Consider the following 23,919-nt stretch of genomic DNA (forward strand, 5'->3'; position numbering starts at 1 on the left):
GGGGTGGAGCAGTCTTAGGCTGTATCACGTACAAATTAGGAAGAATACCTATCATAAATTTTAGAGAGAGGGGAATTCAGTCTAACAGAAAGATGGACAAGGACCAACAGATAAAGAATTCCAACGACTTAAGCTCTTAATGCTGCAAACTTGAAACACCCTGTACTCTGGAGCCCTGATGGCAGGTCTCCCCTAACAGGACAGAACAGAGTGTTTAACATCCTCTCAGGACTCACAAGGCTGTGATCTGGGAAGGGAAGTGAGCTGTTAGCTCCTCTCCATCAGTCTCATTGTTAGATAATGTACTATCTCTCAGCCTCAGTTTCCCCAACTAACAAAACAAGGAGGCTCTGTATACTCCAATCATTTTAAAGAAATACTTTAAACAGAATATCCAACATGACCCCACATCCAGAGAGGGTCAAACTGCGACAGTTTTTATGTAGCTTAAACCCGTCTAGGGCACACACTTCACTGTGGGTGGAAACCTCACGGCAGCTGTCTGGAGCCTGGTGCTGTGGTTACCCACTTTGAAAACCACCAGACTAGGAGCTGGCTAAAGCCCCTTCCAGGCCTGAAATGGGATGTGCCCGTGGCCTAAGCCTAAGAGGACAGACGGCCCAGAGGGATGCCATTTGTCAAGAAGCCAAGTTTATTGTTAAGGGGTGACTAGGTTTCAAACAAGACAAACTGTGTTTTCCTCCTCTACGTCCGCTGCAGTCATCTGGGGAATGGGGCTAGTCACTGACTAGCTGGTGCACCAGGTTAGAGGTCCTGGGGGTTACAGTGTGGCTTGAGGCTCTGAACTTTCTTGCTCCTTGGGTTTGGGTTTTTTGGTTTGTTTTTTTTTTTTGTTGTTGTTTTTTTGAGAGAGAGAAAAAAGCATTTTCATTCTGTTTGTAACAAATTCAAGGCCCAAGTTTACGTCTCAAATAAGGGGGACAAAAAGCCATCAAATTGCTGTTGCAGGAGTGAACACCAAGATCCTTGCATGTGGGGAGAGGTGTCAATAACTTGGTAATTTCCCTTGACTGGCATTGACAAAGATACAATGAGTCTGACTATGCACTGAGAGAGTGAATGCTGTCTGAGAGGGATTGAGATGGAGGTTTCCATTACCCGATGAGCTCTGCTCCGGCCCCTCCCTCCTTTGAAGAATAGAGCCCTTAACTCCTGGAAGAATTGCCGTCTCGGCACCTCCACCCAAACACTGCAGAAATTACCTTGAACTGAAAAGACACACTGAGCGCTTTATGTGCATGGAGAAAGGCTGATTTCGTGCTCAGCTGGAGCTCTGAAGCTTCAGGAGATGGTAACAGGTACTGGGAAAAGGGTGGGAAAGATCCATAAGAGCCTAGAAAAATGAGGGTTCATAGGCTTAGGCAGAGGCTGGTGTAGGTATAGGTACTGTGACTATACCGACACCTCTTCAGCCTTCTTTCCTTCAGGGCAAGTCCCAGATTTTCTAAGACACATCTGATTTGAAATATTTTCCTTCTGAAATATTTTTGCATTGATTTATTGACCTTATGAAAGGCACATGGAAGCCAGAGGGCAATGTGCGAGTTGGTTTTCTTTTTCCTCCATGTGCAATCCAGGGAAAGTTGCCAGGCTTGGGGACAAGCACCTTTACCCACTGAGTCATCTCCCAGCTCTGAAATGATCTTATTTTTAAAAAGAAATCGGGGAGCTGGAGAGATGGCTTAGTGAGTAAGAGCACTCACCGTGCAAGGAGGAGGACCTGAGTTCAGGTTTCCAGCTGAGCATGGCTGAGCACTTTGGGACAGAGACAAGTGCAGACCGGTGCTGGCTGGCCTAGACCATTCCATGAGCTCCAGGTTCAGGGAGAGACCCTGTCTGGATGGGATAAGGCAGAAGATGATAGGACGGGATACCAGATGTCCTCCTCACATGCCACCCAGGCACCTCGTATACTCACATGTATACAGCACACAGCACATGACAAAATAAAAATAAAACATAGAAGCACTGAACCACCACTGTTAAGTGGTGGCTTCAGAAAGTAGCTTCACCCCTGCTTTGTAAGAGAGGAAACAGGCTGCGGAGGGTGCCTTGGGGACAAACACCACTGAGAGGTCACAGGAGGACTGCCTGCCATTCTCAGCTGCTCTCAGATCTAGCTCTCGCTGGGCACCTCTGTGGGACAGTTTGCCTGCCGATGTGTTTAGACCTCAGGCTGTTCTGGTGACCATATGAGCTCGGAGGAGGGGAGAGTGGCCTGGCCCCTCTCTTGCTTTGGTTTCTGGTGCCACTTAGCTGAGTAGATTTCAAAAGGCTTTTGAATGGAATGATAAACATGGCATTGTTATGAACATCTGTAAGCAAAATATGAGAAGACCTCACCCAATGAATGCACAGCCCAGGCTCCTTCACCAGCAATGTGGAGTTTGTACGCTTGGCTAATGTGCCGAAATTAACCCGAAGTGCTTACCCATTGCAGAATGCCTTTTCATATTTTCATCTGCATGGTTGTTATTACAAAGTGTAAGAATAATTCTCTACCAGGGCATTGAGGACTCTGAATAGCTCAATTAGAATCAATGGAGTGAGACAACAGCAGGCCAGCTAATCAGCAGGTTTGCATAACAATCCTTTCAGGGAGTGTGTGCAGAATGCATGTGTGTGTGTGTGTGTGTGTGTGTGTGTGTGTGTGTGTGTGTGTGTGTGTGTGTGTGGTGTGCATGTGTGGAGTGGGGGTATGTGAAGGGTGTGTGTGTGTGGAGTGTGTGTGTGTGTGTGGAGTGTGTGTGTGTGTGTGTGGAGTGTGGAGGGTGTGTTGTATGTGGCACATGTGCAAAAAGAGAAAGCTAGAGCCAATTCAACCCCTTAAAGAAGCATAGAAAAACAAGGTTTCTTTAACCATAGGGGAAAAAGTTCCAGAAGAAAGACTGGGGTTATTGTCTTCAAACTGTGTTACCATAATCCAGTATCATGTTTTTGCATGTAAGCCATTCACAGTAACTAATGTATTCATATCTATCTGTCTGTCTGTCTGTCTGTCTATCTATCTATCCATCTATCTCTGTTATTCATTCATTCATTCATTCATATGAAAAAGCCTCCACAAAAGGCAGAATCCTCACAACTATGTCACCCCAATCTGGGTTCTAAGAGAGAAAATCTTTCAAATGGTTTTAGGGAGGGAATGGTGGTCAATGAGATTTCAGATCACTGCAATATAAGCATTCCTGAAGGCAGAATGGTTGTGCAAGGTTTGTTGGCTATGACCAGGACTGTCTCACAGTGAAACCGAGGCCGTGTGCATGGTGTAAGACCCAGGAGTGTGACTCTAAAAGGGGACAAAGGCCGGGCGTGAAACACCTGGACAACCAAGAAAGGGGAGTAGCATGCCTGTAGTCTAAGAATTTGGGAAACTGAGGCAGGAGGACTACAAGTGCCCAGCCAGCCTGAACTACAGTAGGACCATTATAAAACAAAACAACACAAACCACAGAACAGCACTCCAGGAAGAGAACATGCTGGCTTGTGCTACAGATTCAACGTTTGGCAAGTCCGAGAAAGAAAGTTTGAACACATATCCCAGGAGAATCAGTACTCTTAAAACAAGCTCTGTGAGTGAGAAGGTAAAGAAATCACATTCCAATGGAATGTGGGGCCTATGCGAAGGATGAAGGGTCTCTGGGGAAATGCAAGATGATAGTCACAGCCTTTGGTGGAGCTGTAGAGGCCTACCTTTTGCCTCTCATTGTTGAAGGCCTAAACTCCATTACCGTCCTCTAGCGCTACCCTAGGTTAATCCAAGCGACAGAGAATGACCTTTGCAGACTAAACTCAATGTAGACTGACACAACATACATTAAGGGTGGCATCTGATTTGATTTAAAATGAGAATTTGTCTGTCTGCCTAACTGGCCTGGTCTCATTGTGTCTTCTACCTGGAAATGATCTCCACAGAGGGTCAACAGATGAGAAGGTACAGCAGAAGAATCTGGCAGCACAGCAATTAAGGGTGCCATGGTTTAGAGGCCGCATGTCTGCTCAGAGTACTCTAGAGGGATCAGCAAAACCTCCTACTACAGGATTCGCAGGCTCATCAACCTCTTGCTGGGATCCCGTTCTTTCCTTTATATAGTCAAGGCTAGCCAACTCTTGTTCTAGGTCCAGTAAGTCTGAAGCCAGTCTCTTACAGCCTAAGTGATGGCCACTCCTGTACCTCAACACAGACATCTTTTTTTTCCTTTCCCAAGGGACTGCACTATTTAAAAGACTGAAAGAAACATCAGCACCCAGTAATTTGTATAGCATAAGGCTCCGGTCACAGGCAGGGATGAGGACAGCCTGGCACGCATTTATCACTAAGCCCACTCCTTTTTTTTTGTTTGTTTGTTTGTTTTTGTTTATTTATTTATTTATTAAGGATTTCTGCCTCCTCCCCGCAACCGCCTCCCATTTCCCTCCCCCTCCCCCGATCAAGTCACCCTCCCTCATCTGCTCGAAGAGCAATCAGGGTTCCCTGACCTGTGGGAAGCCCAAGGGCCGCCCACCTCTATCCAGGTCTAGTAAGGTGAGCATCCAAACTGCCTAGGCTCCCCCAAAGCCAGTACGTGCAGTAGGATCAAAAACCCACTGCGATTGTTCCTGAGTTCTCAGTATTCCTCATTGTCCTCTATGTTCAGCTAGTCCGGATTTATCCCATGCTTTTTCAGACCCAGGCCAGCTGGCCATGGTGAGTTCCCGATAGAACATCCCCATTGTCTCAGTGTGTGGGTGCACCCCTCGTGGTCCTGAGGTCCTTGCTCGTGCTCCGTCTCCTTCTGCTCCTGATTTGGACACTAAGCCCACTCCTAAGAGTCCTATTTGTATGTGTGAGAACCAAAGTTATGTTTTAAGTTTTAATTACCGTGCCTAAGAGATCCATAAAACAAAAATGTCTCTAACCTGCAAGCCCCTTGCCCATGGACAGACAGTTTTTGAGATGGTGGAGGTTGCTGCTTGTTTTCACTCCACTAGACAAGTTTATTTGACTCAACTACACTGGATGTGCTTGACCACATGTAGGCAGGAAGTGTGTGTGTGTAGGAAATATGTCAGGATGTATGCTTGTCCCTGGTTGGACGTAGGCAGGAAATAAACAGACAGGAAGTACATCGGGATCTATGCTTGTCCCTGATTGGACCTGATGGGAAATAAAGACAGTGGCCTCATGGGCTTGGCTTTTTAAGCATCTGCAAAATGTGACTATCACCATTTTCCGGGAACCTTGAATGGTCCTGGCCAGAGTCCATCATCCTGGCCAGTATATAATTAAACTTTGTTTCACATTTGGTTCAGAAATTATGGTGGTGGTCTTATTCTCAGTGGATAGGATTAACAGATGCCAGGCACCCCTACCCATGGTAGTTTGAATGAGAATGCCCCCATAGGCTCATATATTTAAATACTTAGTCCCAGTTACTAAAATTTTCAGGAAAGATTAGTAGGTGTGACTTTATTGAAGGAGGTATGTCACTGGAGACAGGCTTTGAAGTTCCAAAAGATTCCTGACATTCCCAGTGTGCCTCTGTTTTCTACTTGCAGATACCAGGTGAGCCTCAAAGAAGAACTGCCCAGTCTCCTGAACTAAAAGAACAATTATTCCAGTCAACTAAATGTTATGGGCTTTTTTTTTTCACAGCAAAAAAGTGGAATACATTCCACAGGATGTCCATTATCCTGTACAGCTATATAGGAGAAACAATGAGGTGTATTTACAGAAATCGTTTTTTTAAAAAAAGACAGAGAAAATATGTATTTTTAAATATAGTTCCATTTCAAAGATCTTGTCACCCACCAGCAGGAAGGAGCCCTCCCGTTCTTCCAGTGATTGAACAACTGTCCCTACCTGAGCAGACTTCTTTGTAGGTGGGATTGCGCGTGTAGCCTCCTGCAAAGCCCACTTGGGTTGAATACACGCCTTTCAAGAGCCAGAACTTGCGCTCAGCCCCCCAGAAGCAGCCCATTCCTGCAGAGAACAAAGCAAAGATAAATCATGGATCCAAAATAAGGCGATCCCTATGTGTCACCGCACTTGTCGGCTGGAAGGGAGAAGCTGTCCTGCCATCTGATGATCAAAAAGGCCCAAAGGTTTCAACGCTAGAGATGTATAAAGCAAAGGTTTTAGCACTGAGGAATAATGTAGTGCCAGCGAGATGGCTCAGCAGGTGAAGGCTTCCTATGAAAGCCTGGTGACTAAAGTTCCATCCCCAGGGCTACAAGAGCCACATACAGTGGCTCACATCTGCAACCCCAGTGTTCTTGTGACAAAATGGTGGTGGGGACAGGAGAATTACCCTGAACCATGTGCAGAACAGCAGAAATGACAAGAGGCCTCAACGGGTAGAAGGAGAGAACCAGTTCCCAGGAAGCTGTCCTCTGTCCTCACATGCAAATATACACACATGTGAACAGTAACAAACATTTTAAAACTTCTTAAAATAATTTGAAGATAGCAAAAATACATTTTTCTGAATAACATAATAAGAGTCTATTTTAAGAAGATTTTTACATTTACTTAATAAGTTAATAAAAATTTATGTAATGATTGACCTCAGGATCATTGTAAGAAAGACGTGTAAGTCTGGGTTGATTGAAATGGGAAAATATACAAGATCAATAAAGACTGAGACAGTATTGCCAATTAACAATTTAACAGATGTGTTCAGCTTTAAAAAAAAAAAAAGTCACAATAAATTTGCAAGTGATAAAGCAATGCTCACCCAAAAGGAACATTTTCTGAGTTCTATTACTGAGCACAATGAGTGAGGGGGTTTGGGCCAGGGTTGGGGGGCAGCTAAGGAACTACAGGCAACCAACAAACTCCATCCGCAATCACCACGTTTAGGCCCGCAGTCACCAGATCCCTTTGGCTATCTGATGCAAACCAAGGCTTGCCTCTGCCAAGCACACATGCACACATCATGAAGGCTATACCGCCCCAACACAGGACCTCCACCTCCTATGGGAAGATCCCCAGCTGCTCAGTACACCTGCCCTTCTCTGACCCGTTTCCACATACATGTGAGCAAGACTGCTTCCTCTCCCAAGGTGTATATGCCTTTAATAAGTCAGATATGATTTTATTGGTTCCTTATTTGTTGCTGTGATAAAATACCATGACCAAGGGCAACTTAGGAAGAGTCCCTCTCAGCTTACATTCCCAAAGAGTGGATGAATGTGGAATGGGGGAGGGCATGGCAGCAGGGACAGGAAGCTGAGCGATTAAATTTCAACCACCCACAGGAAGCCAAGAAGGATTGGAAATGGGGTGAGGCTATGAATCCTTAAATCCTCTCCCAATGATGTACTTCCTCCAGCAAGGCTCCACCTCCTAAAAGTTCAATAACCTCCACACACAGCACCATGCACCGGGGACCACAAGTTCACATAGCGAAGCCTACGGGACACATTTTTTTATCCAGATCACCACACTAAGTTCTAGGTAAGACAAGTGGGCACATGCCTTTGGAGGGCACACTCTGCACTAGCTAGACATTGGATGGGACTATAAGAACATCTACTTTATGACATTCTTAACATCTGTTAATATTCAGCTTCTGAAAAATTCAAAGCAACTTAGTAACTTAAAACAGAAGGTGAACAGAAAGTTCTACAGTATTCAGACATATTATACTTGCTAAAATGGGAGCAGAAATATAACAAAAATAGGTTAATAGCCTTCAACAGTGATAAATCAAAATAATGAAATTCAATGCAGTAAAATTACCATTATGTTGATAGTACAGCATGTATATGATTATATCATAATTATCTACAGCTAAATTAAAAGGGAAAAACACAATTATATGCATGCTTTTATTATAACTATAAAGAAATAATCATACCAAAATAGACTGGAGAGAAATATACTAAAGTTGTAACCAGGGTTTTATCAGAGTGATATATGTGAAAAGACTTCTTTATATTTTTTTGGAATTTTTTGTCTCTGGGTACGGTGGTTTACATCTGTAATCCTAGCACAGGAAAGGCTGGAGTAGCAGGATTTGCTGCAAGGTCGGGGCCAGCCTGGGCTACAGAGTGAGACTCTAAGGTCAAAAAATGTTTTATTTCTGTAGTAGATTTCTACTAGTTTAAAAATGTAAAACAAACATTTTTAAAAAGAACACTTAAAGACAGCATAAAAATATATGTACTTTGATTTGTCTGTTCTAATACATATAATATAATATAATTTGTCTTTCCTGTGGCCAAGTGAACTGTTTGCTGATAGTTAATATAAAAATGCACCGAGCATCTTTAAAACTGAGTGTCTGTTTCTGTGGCACACAGGGTCACTGGTAGGCTGGTTTTCTTTCAGTGCCCTGGCTGAGTGTAGCGCTAATCTAATTGATCTTAATAATAAAAGCCTGGAGTCAGATATTAGGGGGTGAAAGATGAAAGGCCAGAGAAGCCACCAGTCACTAAAGTTCTTACCTCTATGAAATCCTCAGACCGAAAGGGGCTGAGCTCCTGTCTCCTCCTGCCTTATATTCCTCTCTCTGCCCTGCCATTTCACTTCCTGTCTCCACCTCCCTAGTGCTGGGATTAAAGGCACGAGATTCCCAAATGCTGAGATCAGTGGTGGGTGCCACTACTGCCTGGCCTCTATCCCTCTGATCTTCAGGCAAGCTTTGTTTGTTAGAGCACAAACAAAATATCACCATGGCTGAGCAAAGACAGCAGGGCATGGCTGGAGAAGAAGGGGAAAGGGAGTTGAGCAGCCCTGCTGGGGTACCAGGAGTTGTGCTGAGCTGAGGACACCTACACGGAGCATCTAGCATCTGTGGGGCTCTGTGAATGAAACAGGGCAGCACTGTACCACGGCGAACAGCGATGGTACACAAGGCTGCCATGGACTTCCACAAAGAGAGTACATTTGAAAAGGCTATTTGACCCCCACCCCTCCCTGACCCTTCAGTGCATACACATATATTCCATATAAAATATATACACACGTATACATATCTGTATAGTTTGTATGTGTACTCGTGCATTTGTGTGTCCATGTGTATGAGGTTAGATGCTGACATCAAGTGTCTTCCTCAGTTGCTCTCCACCACAATTTTTTGAGACAGTGTCTCTCACTGAACCTGGAGCTCATGGCTAGGTTAGCTGGCTAACAGTCTCTGGGGATCTACCGACCTCTACCTCCCCAGTGCTGGGGTCACAGATGTGACCACCACACCTGACTTCTATACGAATTCTTATAATCTGAACTCAGGCCTCTTGATTGCAATACAAAATTGTTACTGACTGAGAATCTCCCCAGACCCTGGAATAGATTTTTGAAGACAGAGTTAGAAAGATGCCTTGACACTGGGGAAGCAGGATGAGAGAGAGACAGAGACAGACAGAGACAGAGAGAGCAAGCGCTTGGGCTAACTCTCACATCGCTGGTTGTCATGGAGAGCACTGTGCACAGAGTCCAAATGTATCAGAAAAGATCAAGCGTTCTAATCGCCCTCCTTTAATGCGTCTTAGTATCTGATAGAGTGAATCTTCTTACATTACTCCTCAAAGTTTTCTTTGCTATTCTGGCCCACTAACATTCTCAATTTATTTTAATATCAGCTTGTCAAGTTCCATAAAATATCCTCTTAGGATTTTTACTAGAACTACATTGAACTTATATATTAATTTTAAAGTATTTTGGCATGTTAATAATATTGAGTCTTTCTATCAATGAGTCTAATATCACTTTTCATTTATGCAAATTTTCTTGGATAGTCTTTGACACCATGATACAGTTTCTGCAGAAACTGGCATGTTTTTATTTGGCACTGTTTTGTGTGCCCTGATTTGTATTGTTACCAATATCATGTTCTTCTATTACATATTCTCACTGCTTCACACTATAGCAGAAATCTTGGTTTACTGGACTTTCTCAGATGCATGATTAATAAATGCTCAGAGACAGATATTGGGATTCAACCTGAAGATCCAAAAAGCAAAGCAGCCAGCCACTGGCTCTTACCTCTACCTCAGTCCAAAATGGTGATCCTGACTCCAGGAATCTCAGAATGAGACTGTATCTGAGAGCTGTCTCCTCCTGTTTTATAATCCTCTCTAGGACTGGGATTAAAGGCCTGCACTGCCCAGTTTCTATAGCAACTAGTGTGGCTACTGGAATTAAAGGTGTGTGTCACCACTGCCTGGTCTGTAAGGCTGGCCAGTGGGGCTGTTTTACTCTCTGGTTCTCAGGCAAGCTTATTTATTAAAATACAAATGAAATGCCACTTCATTCCTCTATACGCAAAGAGCTCTGAGTAGTTAGGTCTACTGTTTGTCTCCAGGCTCTCCTTGGTCCTCCAATGTGAGAGTTGCATACCCTCCCACCTTGCTGGTACCTTTGTACAACGTGGAGGAAAATGGTGACGTAAAATGATCTCCCATCCCTAACCAAGACGCCAAGTGACAACCGCCTGCAAAGGAAAAATCCGGGTTTTTTTCCAATGGAGTCTCACTAGATACACAAACCACACTTCAGGGTAGGCCCTGTGCACAGTAGTAATGACCAACCACAAAACAAACTCAATGGTACCGTTGTATATATTTGTCTTGTATTACTATGTTTGGGCAATTTTTATCATACTGGCCTTTTGCTTGTATGGTTTCTGATTTTGTGTTTTTATGGGTCTTGTTTTTTTTGTGTGTGAACATTTGTATTTTTATGTATATTGTGTTTTGTGTGTTTCTTATCCCTTTTGCCATTTTTGTTTTGTTTAATTCTGGATTATTTGATTTTTTTTTTCCTGTTTGTTTTCTGAAGAGAAAGAAAGAAGGTATGGAGTTGGGTGGGAGGCAAAGTCGGAAGGATCTCGAGGAGATAGGGAGGGGAAAATTGTGATCAAAATACATTGTATAAAGTTTCAACAAAAAATAACGAGAAAAACCTAATATCATACACACCTTACTGAGAACGTCTCACTAGACAAGAAGTACATATGCACACTATGTGCATGCAATACCCTCAGAGGTCAGAAGAGGGCATGGGATCCCCTGAAACTGGAGCCACAGAAGGCTGTGAGTCACCACATGGTTGCTGGGAACTGAAGCCAGGTCCTCTGCATGAGCAGTAAGGGTTCTTACCTACTGAGCCATCTCTTCAGGCCCCATTTTATTACCTTTTAACACATAGATTAGTTAAGAAGGCATAGTTGAAAAGATGTGGCTGTTCACTATTCTATCTTTTCATCTTTGTTTCTAATTTTCTGTACTGGGTTAGAAACTAGCTTTTTCTATATCCTGTCACATATTTACCTTGTAACCAGAACACGGATTTCCTAAGTATTCCACATGCGCCTGGATACTACAAACATTTCTGTTCTCGTTTCCTTGTTGTGTTGTTAAAAACACTCTGACCAAAAGCAACTTAGGGAAGTAAAGGGTTTATTCCAGCTTACACTTCCAGGTCAAGTCCATCACCTAGGGAAGTCAATGCAGGACTTAAGCAAGAATGTGAAGTAGAAACCATGGAGGAAGGCTACATGCTGGCTCAACCCCAGACCCGTGTTTACCTAGCTTTCTTTGAGAGTCCAAAACCTCTTGCCCAGAGAATGACACCACCCACAGTGGGCTGACCCCTACTGCATCAATTTACAATCAAGGCACTCCTCCACAGACATGCCCGCAGGCCAACATTTCCCGGGCATCCTTCAGCTGAACCCTTTTCAGGTGACTCTAAGCTATTTCAGGTTGACAGAGAAGGTCAACTAGGAAACTCTATGGCTTGGGTACTGTGTTTCCCTGACATTGGTGTACAAGCTTGGGACAGCATAATTTAAATCACCTGGGCCCATTCGAGATTCTGGTACATTAAGCTATGTGAAATATTCTTTTATATCTCACACCCTCTGTTGGTCTGTTAGTTATTGTATAATTGCTGGCTATGTTGTTAGCATCTATGAGTCCCTTGCTGTTTCACCTTCTTGGCTCTATGCCTTTGTTTACTATCTCTACTGAATGCTATTAAAAGACTTGTTCTTAAAGTTATTTTTACTAATAACAATGCCTCTGGGTTAACTTTCTTTGTATATTATCTGGCATATCTTTTCCTAGTCTTTATTTTTAATTCTTCCATATGTCTTTGTTTTAGGTATGCATCTTGTACGCATATCTAAATATGTAACAGTATTTGAAAACTTTGTCTTTTATTAGCAGTAGGAATATATTTACTCTTGCTGTTTATCTATTTTAAATTATTTATGGAGCCTTGTTTTGTTTTCCACTTATGACCCTTTCTTATTTTATGTGACAGTATTCTAGTTTGGGTTATTAATTTTTAATGTTTACTCCCCCTTCCTTGCTGATTTGAAGGCAAAAATTAGAGAAACATTTCAAACACACACCTCATTTGCATGTTTTCTTTGGCACATCCGGCATCACTCAGCACCCATCGCCTCCTACATACAAGTGCCTCCACACCAAAAAATCTCTTTCTTCTTACCATAGTCTAAATAAAGTTTAATTTTTACTTTGTTCAACACACACACACACACACACACACTCCAGACACCCTTACTCATAGGAAGAGCCATTTTTCCCATCAACCTCAGTCTCTGGAGCATCCCAGTACCCTCTGGTTCTGCTCTGGGCACCACCCACCCCATCCCTTCAGGAGCCACTTGGGAGTCAGAACTTTTCAAAGCCTACAGTTTCACACGTTCACCTTCCCTGTCACCTCTGTGTTGTCATAGGCTGGGTCTCTGTTACCCTGAGTTTGAGAAGATTGGTGGTGCTGAATGAAGACATGGTTATGGGCCTCTGGCTCACAGTATGAGGTCTTGAAATCTCCATTTATCATCTAGAAGACAACTGAAACTCACATAGCAACCATTCATCCTGACTACCAGGTGGTGCCAGCTATGGGGTGACACCAGGTGCACGGAAACCCATTCCCTCATCTCTTCTGTTCTAGACCTGTGACTTTAACACCACCACCAGCAAGGAAAGAAAATTATTCCCACAGTCAATAAACAGCCTGGTATCCTTTTCTTTGTATGACAGGAAGAGAGAGGTGAGAGGAAAGAAGGAGGGGTGGAGGGAGGGAAGGAGGGAGAGAATTGGTCCTCATCAACTGTCATCTGGGAGCTACATAGTGTACCGACCAGCCTCTGTGCTTACGGACTTCCCCAAAGCACGTGATGACACATTACTTGAAGAAGATGGAAGTTCTAATTGCTGAGGTTGTTTGCCCAAAGACAGGATTCAAGCCAGGCTTGCAAGGAATTAAAAAATGCTGTTCCTTCTCCTGCGGCCACCTGAGATACAACCTCAACCCTATACCATGGGAGGCACGATCTCAGACCCTGAACCATGGGAGGCACGACCTCAGAGGCTGGGTCACGGAAAGCATGACCTCAGATGCTGGGCCACGGGAAGCATAACCTCAGATGCTGGGCCACGGGAAGCACAACCTCAGATGCTGGACCGTGGGAGGCACAACCTCAGATGCTGGACCGTGGGAGGCTAAGGCCAGACACTGCTTCTGTGCCACCTTCCTCTGCGGAGGGCTCAGCACCACCCACTAATAAACAGCCTGGAGACCAGGGAGAATTTAAAGGGCACTCTACTGGGATTTCTTGTGTGAACCTTCCCTTGGGAGACACAAACTATGTCTATTTCCTCTTCATAAGATCCCAGCAACAAACCAAACTACAACTGTACCACATTTCACCTTGGAGACCACGAGTTTGATGGGCTTCCTTACAGAACACTGGTGAGGGTTCACTGGCTGAAAAGTGTCCACCCAGCATGTATGACGGCCACATAATGGACCCCTTCACCAATTAACCTCCCCCAGCCTTTATACTCTTAACACGGGAGGAAGCTGCCTGCCATTACAGCAGAACTACAGAGAGATGGCTGGGAGGGGTGGTAGGAATTTGGGGCAAGGGTCTAAGGGCCCTCCCCACCCTCTCCTTCTCTGAAGGAACATAAACCAACAGGTCCCATCCTGATGGACTTTTTCAGTCAGGCACAGCTAATCTGATGAGGATGGTGACTGCTCAGAGAACAATAGCAGACCACAGCATTGCATTTCCAATGGCTGTTAGTGACAGTCACCCCGACTGTGCACTGTTAGCTGCACATCTCCAAGGTCCTTCTCACTAAGCTCCCTGTCCTCTAGGAATGGACGAGTGACATCCAAAGGAGACCACTCATCAGGACACCCCAGGGGTACTCAAGTCCAGCCACAACGGGCAGTGCAGACCTGACAGGGACAGCAGCAACTGTGTGAGCCCTAGTGACAGAAACACCGCTTGCCTGGTCGAGTCACTGCTGATCCAAAGGAGGAGAGGACAGGAAACGGGGAGTTTAAAGATGGGTGTTGACTATCGTGGAAGATGACCATGTGATAAAAACAGAACCATTCCCTCTGTTTCGCACAATGACTTTAGTTTTACACATTGTATTAAAGACTCTGCAAGATGTCTCCCTTACCACAGCCCTTACTTGAAAGTACAAGATTTAAAAACACTTTTTGCTAATTAGAGATGCCATACAGCAAGTAGGAGCTGATTGATATTTTTAATATTTGATGATGGCTAATTGCTTTCTGTCCACATCCGTTCCTAATGCTGCCTGAACCCGATAAAGCATTCTCTTCAGGCTCCCCTCTAATTGAATGCATGCCCAGATGTGCACATGTGTGCACCACTCAGCCACAGCATCAAGATTTAGGCATTTCTGGGTTCTCACTGCTGCCGGGCTTCAGGCCTTCCCTAGGATTGCTCTCCTAAGTATTTACTAAAAAGTTCCAAAAGCTAGAACCCCAAGGTAGCAAGGACTCTGCCTCTCATCTAGCTTAGATGCCTTGCGAATGTTTAAAACTCTGCGAGTATCCTGGCAAATGGTTGTCTAGAAGCTCAGAGGAGCCCAGTTCTCCACTGTAGATCTAACAACAGCTGCAAAGCTCTTCCTCCATTGAACCAGAGTCCTGGAATGTCCCTTTGTCCCTCTAGTCCTCTCATGACCTGACGACCCACTGACCATGTGACGACAGCTCTGAGAGCTCCAAGGCACTCCTGCCAGGTGGATGACAGGTCCTCGCACCCTGATCCTCATGAGAGACCTCTGAGACCAAGCCATCTGCTTTCCTCAAGATGTGCCCCAGTGAGTCTCTAGCCTTTAAAGGACAGCAGAGCCACAGATGCTTCCCCAGGGATGGCGTGAAGAGGCCCTGCATTCCCCTGAACAGAATGCCCCAGGCACATGGAGGCCTGGCTCTGCAACCAGGCAGAACATGTCTCCAGGCAGCTGGAGAGCCAATGGTGTCGAGTTGCTGCCAGAGGACAGCAAAGGATTTGACAAACATAAGACTCTCAATTCCAGGGATGCAAACAGCTCTAGAGGAAGTGAGGCTGACTGGGGGCACAGGATGCCAGCAGAACCTGACAAGCTTGCTCGGCATCTGGCTGGGGCCAAAGATGAGCATAGAGAAATTAGAACCAGCATTGGGGGTGGCAAAGAGCATCCTTTACTCCTCTTCTACTCCCCACATGTATCGGTCACAGGCTCTGTACTCTGCAAGGTATTAACAAGATGGTCTTCCCTTTGAGAGGGGGTAAAAGATCTATGGAATGTCAATGAACAAATGGCCATGACATTTGCAATGCATGCCAGTTACCACAGAGGGATGCGTTCAGTTCCAGCTCCCTCCTAAGGGAGTGCGGGGCATACGGAGGTGGGAAAGAGGCCCCAGATGGAGACATTTTCCTGAAAACTTCCCAAAGCCATCTGTAGCCACCGCATGGCCTTCTGCTTAGCTTTCTTGAAAAGCAGTAAAATGGCAGAAGACAACTTGGGTCAGCATAAATGGCTCTCCTTCTCTTGGAAGAAAGAGGACAGCTGGCAGGGTCCGTGAAAAGCCACTCTTCGCAGCGCACAGGTGGTGAGATGGAGGCAGGCGTAAGTCAGATGACAGGCTGAGTGTTTGCATGGGGCTGAGCAGCGTCAGTGTGACCCCTGCTGAACTGGACAGGCACCATTTTGTTCTAGAAAGATGGCAAAAAGAAACACCAGCAGTGATGAGTCTCTGCTTGTAGCTCAGCCCCAGTGCCATGCCAGGAATCCAAGTGAAGGCCACAAGCAGCTCTTACCTCTGAGTCACCCTACACCTCCTGGACCACGTGTCAAGGAATCATGTACGCTCAATTTCCTCCTTCACTTTTCCCTAGTTCTCGGTATTTTCTCTGATGGAAATATCCTTCTTACAGCATTGTTTGGTATTCAGTAAATGATCAATAAATGTCCATTAAATTCAGTAAAGCTACAGGACATGAAAGCAGGATACAGAAACCAAGGGTTTTTCTATACATCACGGGTGACCTAGATTTTAGAACATGCCATTCAACAAGAGCCACAAAAATAGCTAGAAATAAATTTAAACTAGAAAGTAAATGAACGATACAATATACATCTAAAACACTGAGGGAAAAAATTGAAATAGACACAAAAGCAAAAATATACTTCAGGCTCACATAGTAGGAGAATTAATGAATAGTGCTAAAATGTCCAAACTACCCCAAGTGATAGATAAGTTCAGTGTAATCCTAACAAAAACACCAATGGAATCCTCCACCAAAACAGAGGAAGCAACTCTAAAATCATAGAGACTACAAAAGACCACAGTCAAATCAACCTGAGCAAGAAGACTTAGAAAAGTAAGTAATAGGCATCATAATACCAAACTTCAAAATGCACTACAAAACAACACTAACCAAAACAGCATGACCCTGGCATAACAGCAGACACAAGAGCCAATGGGATGGGACAAAGAACCCCAAGGTAACACACACAGCCAACTGAGCTTTTAACAAAGACACCAAGAAAATGAGTGGAGATGGAGCAATCTGTCAGTAAACAATGATGGGAAAGTGGATAGCCATGAAAGGAGCCCCCTGAAGGAAAATCCACTCAAAGAGGATGGGGTAGGGAAAATTCCCAAAGTGGAAACCACAACACTGCTAGAAGGAAACACGAGGACGCCTCAGGACATTGCCATGAGCAACCAAATTTTAGATAAGACCACAAAAGCATAAACAAAAGCAGAAAGAGATACATGGAGTTATATCAAATTAAATTGCTTCTGCATAGCATCTGTGTGAAGGGACAGCTTGCATGATGGCATAAATGTTTAAAAACTATTCCTCATCTGATTAGGGATTGACAATCAGAACAAATACGGAGCTCAAATGGCTCAGTAACAGCTAACGATGATGATGGCAATGATGACGATGGTGGTGATGGTTTTTAAATGGACTAATTATCCGAGTGGACATTTCTCAAAAGAAGACACACAAGGCCAACAAGTATATGAAAACAGGCTCAAGCTTATTAACTATAAGGGATATGCGAATCAAAACCACACTGAGGTATCATCTTACTGTTGCTAGAATGCTAAGATCAAAAAGATAAAAATATTGATGATAATGTAGAGAATGGCAGGCTGTGTATGCTGTTAGGAATGGGACTGTGGAGATGGTTCAGTGAGAGAAACAGCCTGCTGCAGAACCATGAAGACCTGGGTTCAGATCCATCCCAGTATCAAGAAATGACACCCAACATTGTCCTCTGATGTCCTCAAATATGCACATGTGTGCACGGCATACATTTGAACACACACAATGGAGATTAATCAAACATGGAGGGGTTAGCAATATGCTAATTCTTGGTAGAGAGTATTTACAGCCTGCTATTGCTCCAGTCAGGGATCAAGGATGCATTGTTTTAATATCCTTAAGAGCTTGCTGTTCTACTGTCTCACTGCTATAGGGCCAGGGCCCAGTTTGTTCCAGGACAGGGAGTCTTGGTGCACGCTTGATATAACATTCTCAAATCAGAGACAAGAGGCTTTCTTCATTCCAGAAAGTGCAAACAGCATATGACAGTTTACCAATACAATTTATATTGCACTGCCCTACTTCATGTAACATATGCTCTTCCATGTTGTTGTAAATAAAAGGATTTCACTTTCCTTTAATTTAAATTTAACTTTAGATTTATTTATTTTATGTGTATGGATGTTTTGTCTGTGCACCATGTTGCATGCTTGATGCCTAAGGAGGTCAGAGAAGCATCAGATTCTCTGGAACTGGAGTTACAGACAGTTGTGAGCTACCATGTGGGTGTTGGGTACTGAATCAGTGCTCTTAGCCCTTGAGCTATTGCTCCAGTATGATGTGGGACTTTCCTCTGTATGCTGTGAATATGTTTTATTGTCATTGGTTAATAAAGAAGCTGCTTTCAGCCAATGGCTCAACAGAGTAAAGCCAGGTGGGAAAAATGAACATAGATGTAGAGAGAGAGAGAGAGAGTAGGCTGAGTTGAAGAGACGCCATGTAGCTGCCAAAGAAGACAGACACCCCTGTACCTTAACAGTAAGCCACAAGCCTCGTGGTAAAATATAAAATAATAGGAACTGGTCAATTTAAGATGTAAGAGTTAGTTAATAAGAAGCCTAAGCTATTGGCCAAGCATTATTGCAATTAATAGAGTTTCTATGTAATTATTCGGGTCTAAGCAGTCGGGAAACAAATGAGCAGTCTCTGCCTACACCAGTTTTCAGATTCGTATTTTGAGACAGGGTCTCTTATTAGCTTGAAGCCGAACAACCAGGCTTAGGCTTTCTGGCCAATGAGCTACAGAGATCCACCATTCTCTACCTCCCCAGAGCTGGGCTTATACGTACATGTCACCATGCTCAGTGCTCTTTGCATAGGTGCTAGGAATCTAACTCAGGGCCTCATACTTGTAAGGCAAGCCCTTTACTGACTGAGCTATCTCTCGAGCCCCTCCCTTACTCTATTAAGCTTTTCAAAACTATTTTTTATTAATTTAACTTTTAAAAATAAAACTGAATATAATCATGGTATATAATGTGTTAACTTATATATCCACAGCGGAGTGATTAAATCAAGCTAATTAACATATCATTCCACGTCTTCACTGTTTTTTTTGGGGGGGGGGGAGTAAGCCAACCTATACCTACTCTCTAACAATTTCCTGGCTTCCTGGCTTCCGTTATATCAACTATAGTCACCTCTTACATAAGAACTCTCCCAGATGTGACTATTTTGCATCAGAGTGATATTTCACACTCTCTGACAAGTGCTCCTCCACCTGTCTTTTGCGCCCCAGTCCCAGGCCCTGGCATCTACTATTCTGCTTCTAGGAGAGATCACCCTTTCCAGATTCCTCATGTGAGATGACCGTGGCACCATCCTTCTGTGTCGTTTATCAAATGAGCATCATGCCCAGCAGGCTCCTTCATGTTGTCCTAATGACGGAGTTTCCTTCAGTGTTAAGGCTGACCTTGGTTGCATTTTCTTCACCCATTCACCCACTGAAGGGCTTTCAGGTTGATACTTTCTTTGCCTCTTGTGGAAAATATCAACAGTAAAGAATTTTGGAACGATGTGTGGGAATGGTACTCACTGGGGCCTGTGAAGGTGCAATTGTTCTGAAAAACAAAATGGTAGTGCCTAAAAACCTCCAAAGAACCTAAGTGGAGTATTCTATCCTGGGTGCGGTCACCAGAGGAACTCAAATCAAGAATTTGAAGAGGTCTGCAATCGTGTTCCTCTCAGAGTTGTTGAAAACAGCAAAAGACAGACACCACCCAAGTACCAAATGAATAAGCAGACCATGGTCCATACATGCAATAAGATAAAGGGGGAGATGTAACATACACTGTGACTCGGAGGGACTATGAAATATTCTGCTATGTGAAACAAGCTAGCCATACATGGATATTGCTTGATTACACACCTAGACACCTGGAACAGTCAGCCTGAAGAAGACAGAGGCATGATAGGAATTATCAGAGCTAGGGGAAGTGAGTTGACAACAGTTGTTTAACAGCCACAGAACTTCAGTCTGGGAGGCAGGATGGTGAAGATTCCTAACAATGTGAATGCATTTACCAATGTGAAACTGAATGCCTAAAACTGTTAAAACAGTAAGTTGTATATACATTGGTTTACCAAACAATTAAATTATTTATCACACAAGAGATCTTACTTCATATTGCTGTTAGAAACACCAAGTCAAGTTCGTGCTGTTTTATAAATCACAAATTTATAAATATGGTTTATATTCCTTATTTGTTTCTTCCTTTAAAAATTTTTATTACACTTATTTATTTATGGGTATGTGTGTATGTGGAAGTGGGTGCAAATGTGCCACAACATGCATGTGGAGGTCAGAGAACAATCTGTGAGAGCTGGATCTCTCCACAACATACATGTGGAGGTCAGAGAACAATCTGTGGGAGCTGGATCTCTCCACAACATACATGTGGAGGTCAGAGAACAATCTGTGAGAGCTGGATCTCTCCACAACATACATGTGGAGGTCAGAGAACAATCTGTGAGAGCTGGATCTCTCCATAACATACATGTGGAGGTCAGAGAACAATCTGTGAGAGCTGGATCTTTCCATAACATACATGTGGAGGTCAGAGAACAATCTGTGAGAGCTGGATCTCTCCACAACATACATGTGGAGGTCAGAGAACAATCTGTGAGAGCTGGATCTCTCCACAACATACATGTGGAGGTCAGAGAACAATCTGTGGGAGCTGGATCTCTCCACAACATACATGTGGAGGTCAGAGAACAATCTGTGGGAGCTGGATCTCTCCACAACATACATGTGGAGGTCAGAGAACAATCTGTGGGAGCTGGATCTCTCCACAACACACATGTGGAGGTCAGAGAACAATCTGTGGGAGCTGGATCTCTCCTTTCACCATGTGTGTCCCAGGGGTTGAACTCAGGTCTTTTGGGGAATGTTATTTTCAGGTGTGTGACTTTTGTTTATGCTTCGTTTGTTTAACTCTGTGAAGCTGTGTTCCTGTGCCTATCTAAAACACCTGATGGGCTAGTGAAGAGCTGAACAGCCAATAGCAACGCAAGAGCAAGGATAGGCGGGGCTGGCAGGCAAGGCGTATAAATAGAAGGAGAAATCTGGGAGGATAGAGAATGAGGAGCAGGAGAACAAGGAGAGGAGGACATCAGGGGCCAGCCGCCCAGCCGGTCACAGAGTAAGAAGGAAAGGAAGGCATACAGAAATAGAGAAAGATAAGAGCCCAGAGGCAAAAGGTAGTCGGGATAATTTAAGAAAAACTTACAATAAACAAGCCAAGCTAAGGCCTTGCATTCGTAACTAAGAATAAGCCTCTGTGTGTGATTTATTTGGGAGTTGGGTAGTGGGCCCCCCAAAAAGACAAAAGAGTCAAACATCACACAATACAGGTCCTTAGGCGTGGTGGCAAGAGCCTTTACCATCTCGCCAGCCCTTATTTTCTTTGATCTAGCAGAGTTCAGACATCTGTGGCTGTACTATGTCTTGTACATATTTTCATGTGTTTTACAATCAAGACAGAGATAGCTGAGGAGAATACGAGCAAGGGAAAGAATGTCATGTTTCATATTACCTGTACTTGACCCACAGCTAGTTGGGGGCTGCAGGTTGAGCTCAGTGGTAGCATGCTTACCCAGCACGTACAAAGACCTGGCTTTGATCCTCAGTACTCAAAAATAAAACGCTAGCTTGGTTCACTGAGGCTGAATAATCAATTCAGTTTTTGCTGTTGCCTACATCTGCTTACTGTCTGTGAAATGTGAGTGTGGAGAGAAACAATAGAAACACAACTGCTCCCCCGGCCCGGATTTCTGTTTTGGTTTTTTGCATGCTTTCTTGGAGATGTGAGAAATGTCTGCCACGTTTGTAAAATAAATTGATCCTTTTCTATTATAAAAGAAATTTTAAAAAACAGGCCTGTTGGATTAGGGACAAAGGAGGATGATAGCGTTAATAACCAGCTGGTTTCATAGCTGAGGCCAAAGCCTCAACCAGGCACAGGAGGAAGCCTGGGCTTGACTAGTCCAGTCCAGTGTTCGAGAGCTTTGCCAAAAGGTCAGTACTGGGACCTGGGTGATGGGAAGTCAGTTCTCAAGGTGACACAAGCTGTCTCTCTCAGGGTCCTTGAGACAAAGGGCTTGTTTGGCATTACAAAGGAAGGAAGCTGAGGTCAGTCTCCAGGACCTGGGCCATGATAACAAACTGGGCAGGGAAGGGAGGCTCAACAGACCCTCTAGTGAGTCACTGGGCAGTACTATGGTGATCTCATGTCCCCTTTGGCCCATGAGGCATTCTCTGTAACAGTCTGACCCAAGTCCCCTGCTCTTGTCCTCCCTTCTTCATCCCATAGATTACACAAAAGAGGGGCAAGAAACTCGTTAGCAGCACCCTAGATTTCTGTGGTGCGATCCCACTGTAACTCCCCAGGTCTTCCTGGACCTCTCCCCAGCTGTTCTATTGGGAGGGCCTACCTCTGGGCTCTTCTATGCATTGCAAATGACTGCGATTGATAGAAAAGTCATGTCTAAATCAATGACGTTACTGTGGTAAACGTCATCCCGCTCCTGCCCAGAACTATCCTTCAAATACAGACAATTTCCACCAGAACTCCAGCTTCTACGCCCTACCAGGACGTCCCACCTACAGCCCACAAGCCCATGAAAGCTGTGAAGACAGCCCAACCCAAAATTCTAAAATGACACAGTGTGTGTGGAAACTGAATGCATGGTTCTTATATATGAACTCTGTAGAAGACAGCGTTGCATCACAATGTCAAAAAGTTAGAAACGCCTGTAGGAATCAAGTCTCTTCTCCCACTGCAGACAAGCTTCCTGCTCTCTCAAAACAACATGGATGCATCTCCCCAGTCACCCGACACACTCAGGCTCCTCTGGGCCCCATCCCTTTGTCATCAGGCCTGTCTACACCCAGGAATAAAATGAAAGTCAAGATCATCAACATGTGGAAAAGATACGAAAAACAAACTTGCCTTAAAAGCATCTCCAAAGCTAGGGACGTAAATTGGAAGAGGTTTGCCCAGCAAGTAGGAGACCCTGGGCTCCATCTCAGTTCTGCATATAACATCCATGATGGTGGTGCAGGCCTGTAATCCTGGTGTGCAGAAGTTGGAGGTAGAAGGATCATGGGTTCAAGGTCATCCTTGGCTACTAGTTACTCAGTGAGTTCAAGGCCAATCTGGGATATATAAAATCTGTCTCAAAAAAGGGGGGGGTCTCCAAAATCTAAGGACTTTCCTGTCCTTTGAGGAGCTTCAGATGACCTAGGGAAAGGCCCCGCCTCTGATTACCCATGGCTTCTCCATCTTGGAAGGCTGCTCCAGTTCTCAGCTTTCTGTGCCGTCAGTCTTGTGGGCATAGATGGGCTGCGTAATTACAAACATTTTTCTGTCATTCGCCCCAGCCTTTCCCCTGGAATGTGTGTCTGTCACTCTTCTGCTCCCAGACCCAGCTTCAATAGTTTTCAGTCAAGGTTCAGGGAGAAACCCGCCACACCGGGATTTGATTATTTACCAACATAATGTTGGCTGTGAGCCAGCGAGGCACCAATACATTTTCCTTTGAAGCCTGACATATTGCCTGCTGTTCCTAAGTCTGTTTTCTCGGCTGGCCAACAAATAACCAGGACTGCTTAAAGGAAAAAAAAAATCACAATTCAAGTGAGGGGGTTGTGTGGATCTTATGATAGGTTCCTCATAGAGACACTGATCTCATTCTCCCAAGGTGACAAAGGTGTTCACAGGAGGTGGGGCTTCTGACACCTGCTGGTCCCCAGACCCCTTTGATCAGTTTTTCTGTACATTACTCCAGGAAAGGCCTGCGAAGGACTGGCCCTGGTGTCAACAATAGCAGGTGACAAGGGTATCAGCATGCCCCCGAGTATCTTAGACTGCCATGTGCTCTCCTTATTGAAGGATCTCCCAAGACAAACTGACACAGATCACAGGCCACTTGGAAGCTGCTGGCCCCAAAAAGCTACGTCAGGCTATCAAGAACCCACGGACAATAAGGGATAGCA

The 23,919-nt window shown here is 44.4% G+C and overlaps 1 protein-coding gene across 5 annotated transcripts in view; it reads right to left on the reverse strand.

Annotated features, from left to right (window-relative positions):
* Msra (methionine sulfoxide reductase A) overlaps positions 1-23,919 on the reverse strand; it is a 316,316-nt gene that overhangs the window by 163,816 nt on the left and 128,581 nt on the right. For 4 of the 5 annotated variants that reach the window (XM_075949689.1, XM_075949690.1, XM_075949693.1 and 1 more), the window contains one exon: positions 5,864-5,983. The exons of the other annotated variant lie outside the window; for it this stretch is intronic. In XM_075949689.1, coding sequence (XP_075805804.1) covers positions 5,864-5,983 — 120 coding nt within the window. The remainder of the gene's footprint in view (positions 1-5,863; positions 5,984-23,919) is intronic. 5 annotated transcript variants of the gene reach the window in all.

The sequence above is a fragment of the Microtus pennsylvanicus genome, chromosome 15, assembly GCF_037038515.1.
Source record: "Microtus pennsylvanicus isolate mMicPen1 chromosome 15, mMicPen1.hap1, whole genome shotgun sequence".
NCBI lineage: Eukaryota > Metazoa > Chordata > Mammalia > Rodentia > Cricetidae > Microtus > Microtus pennsylvanicus.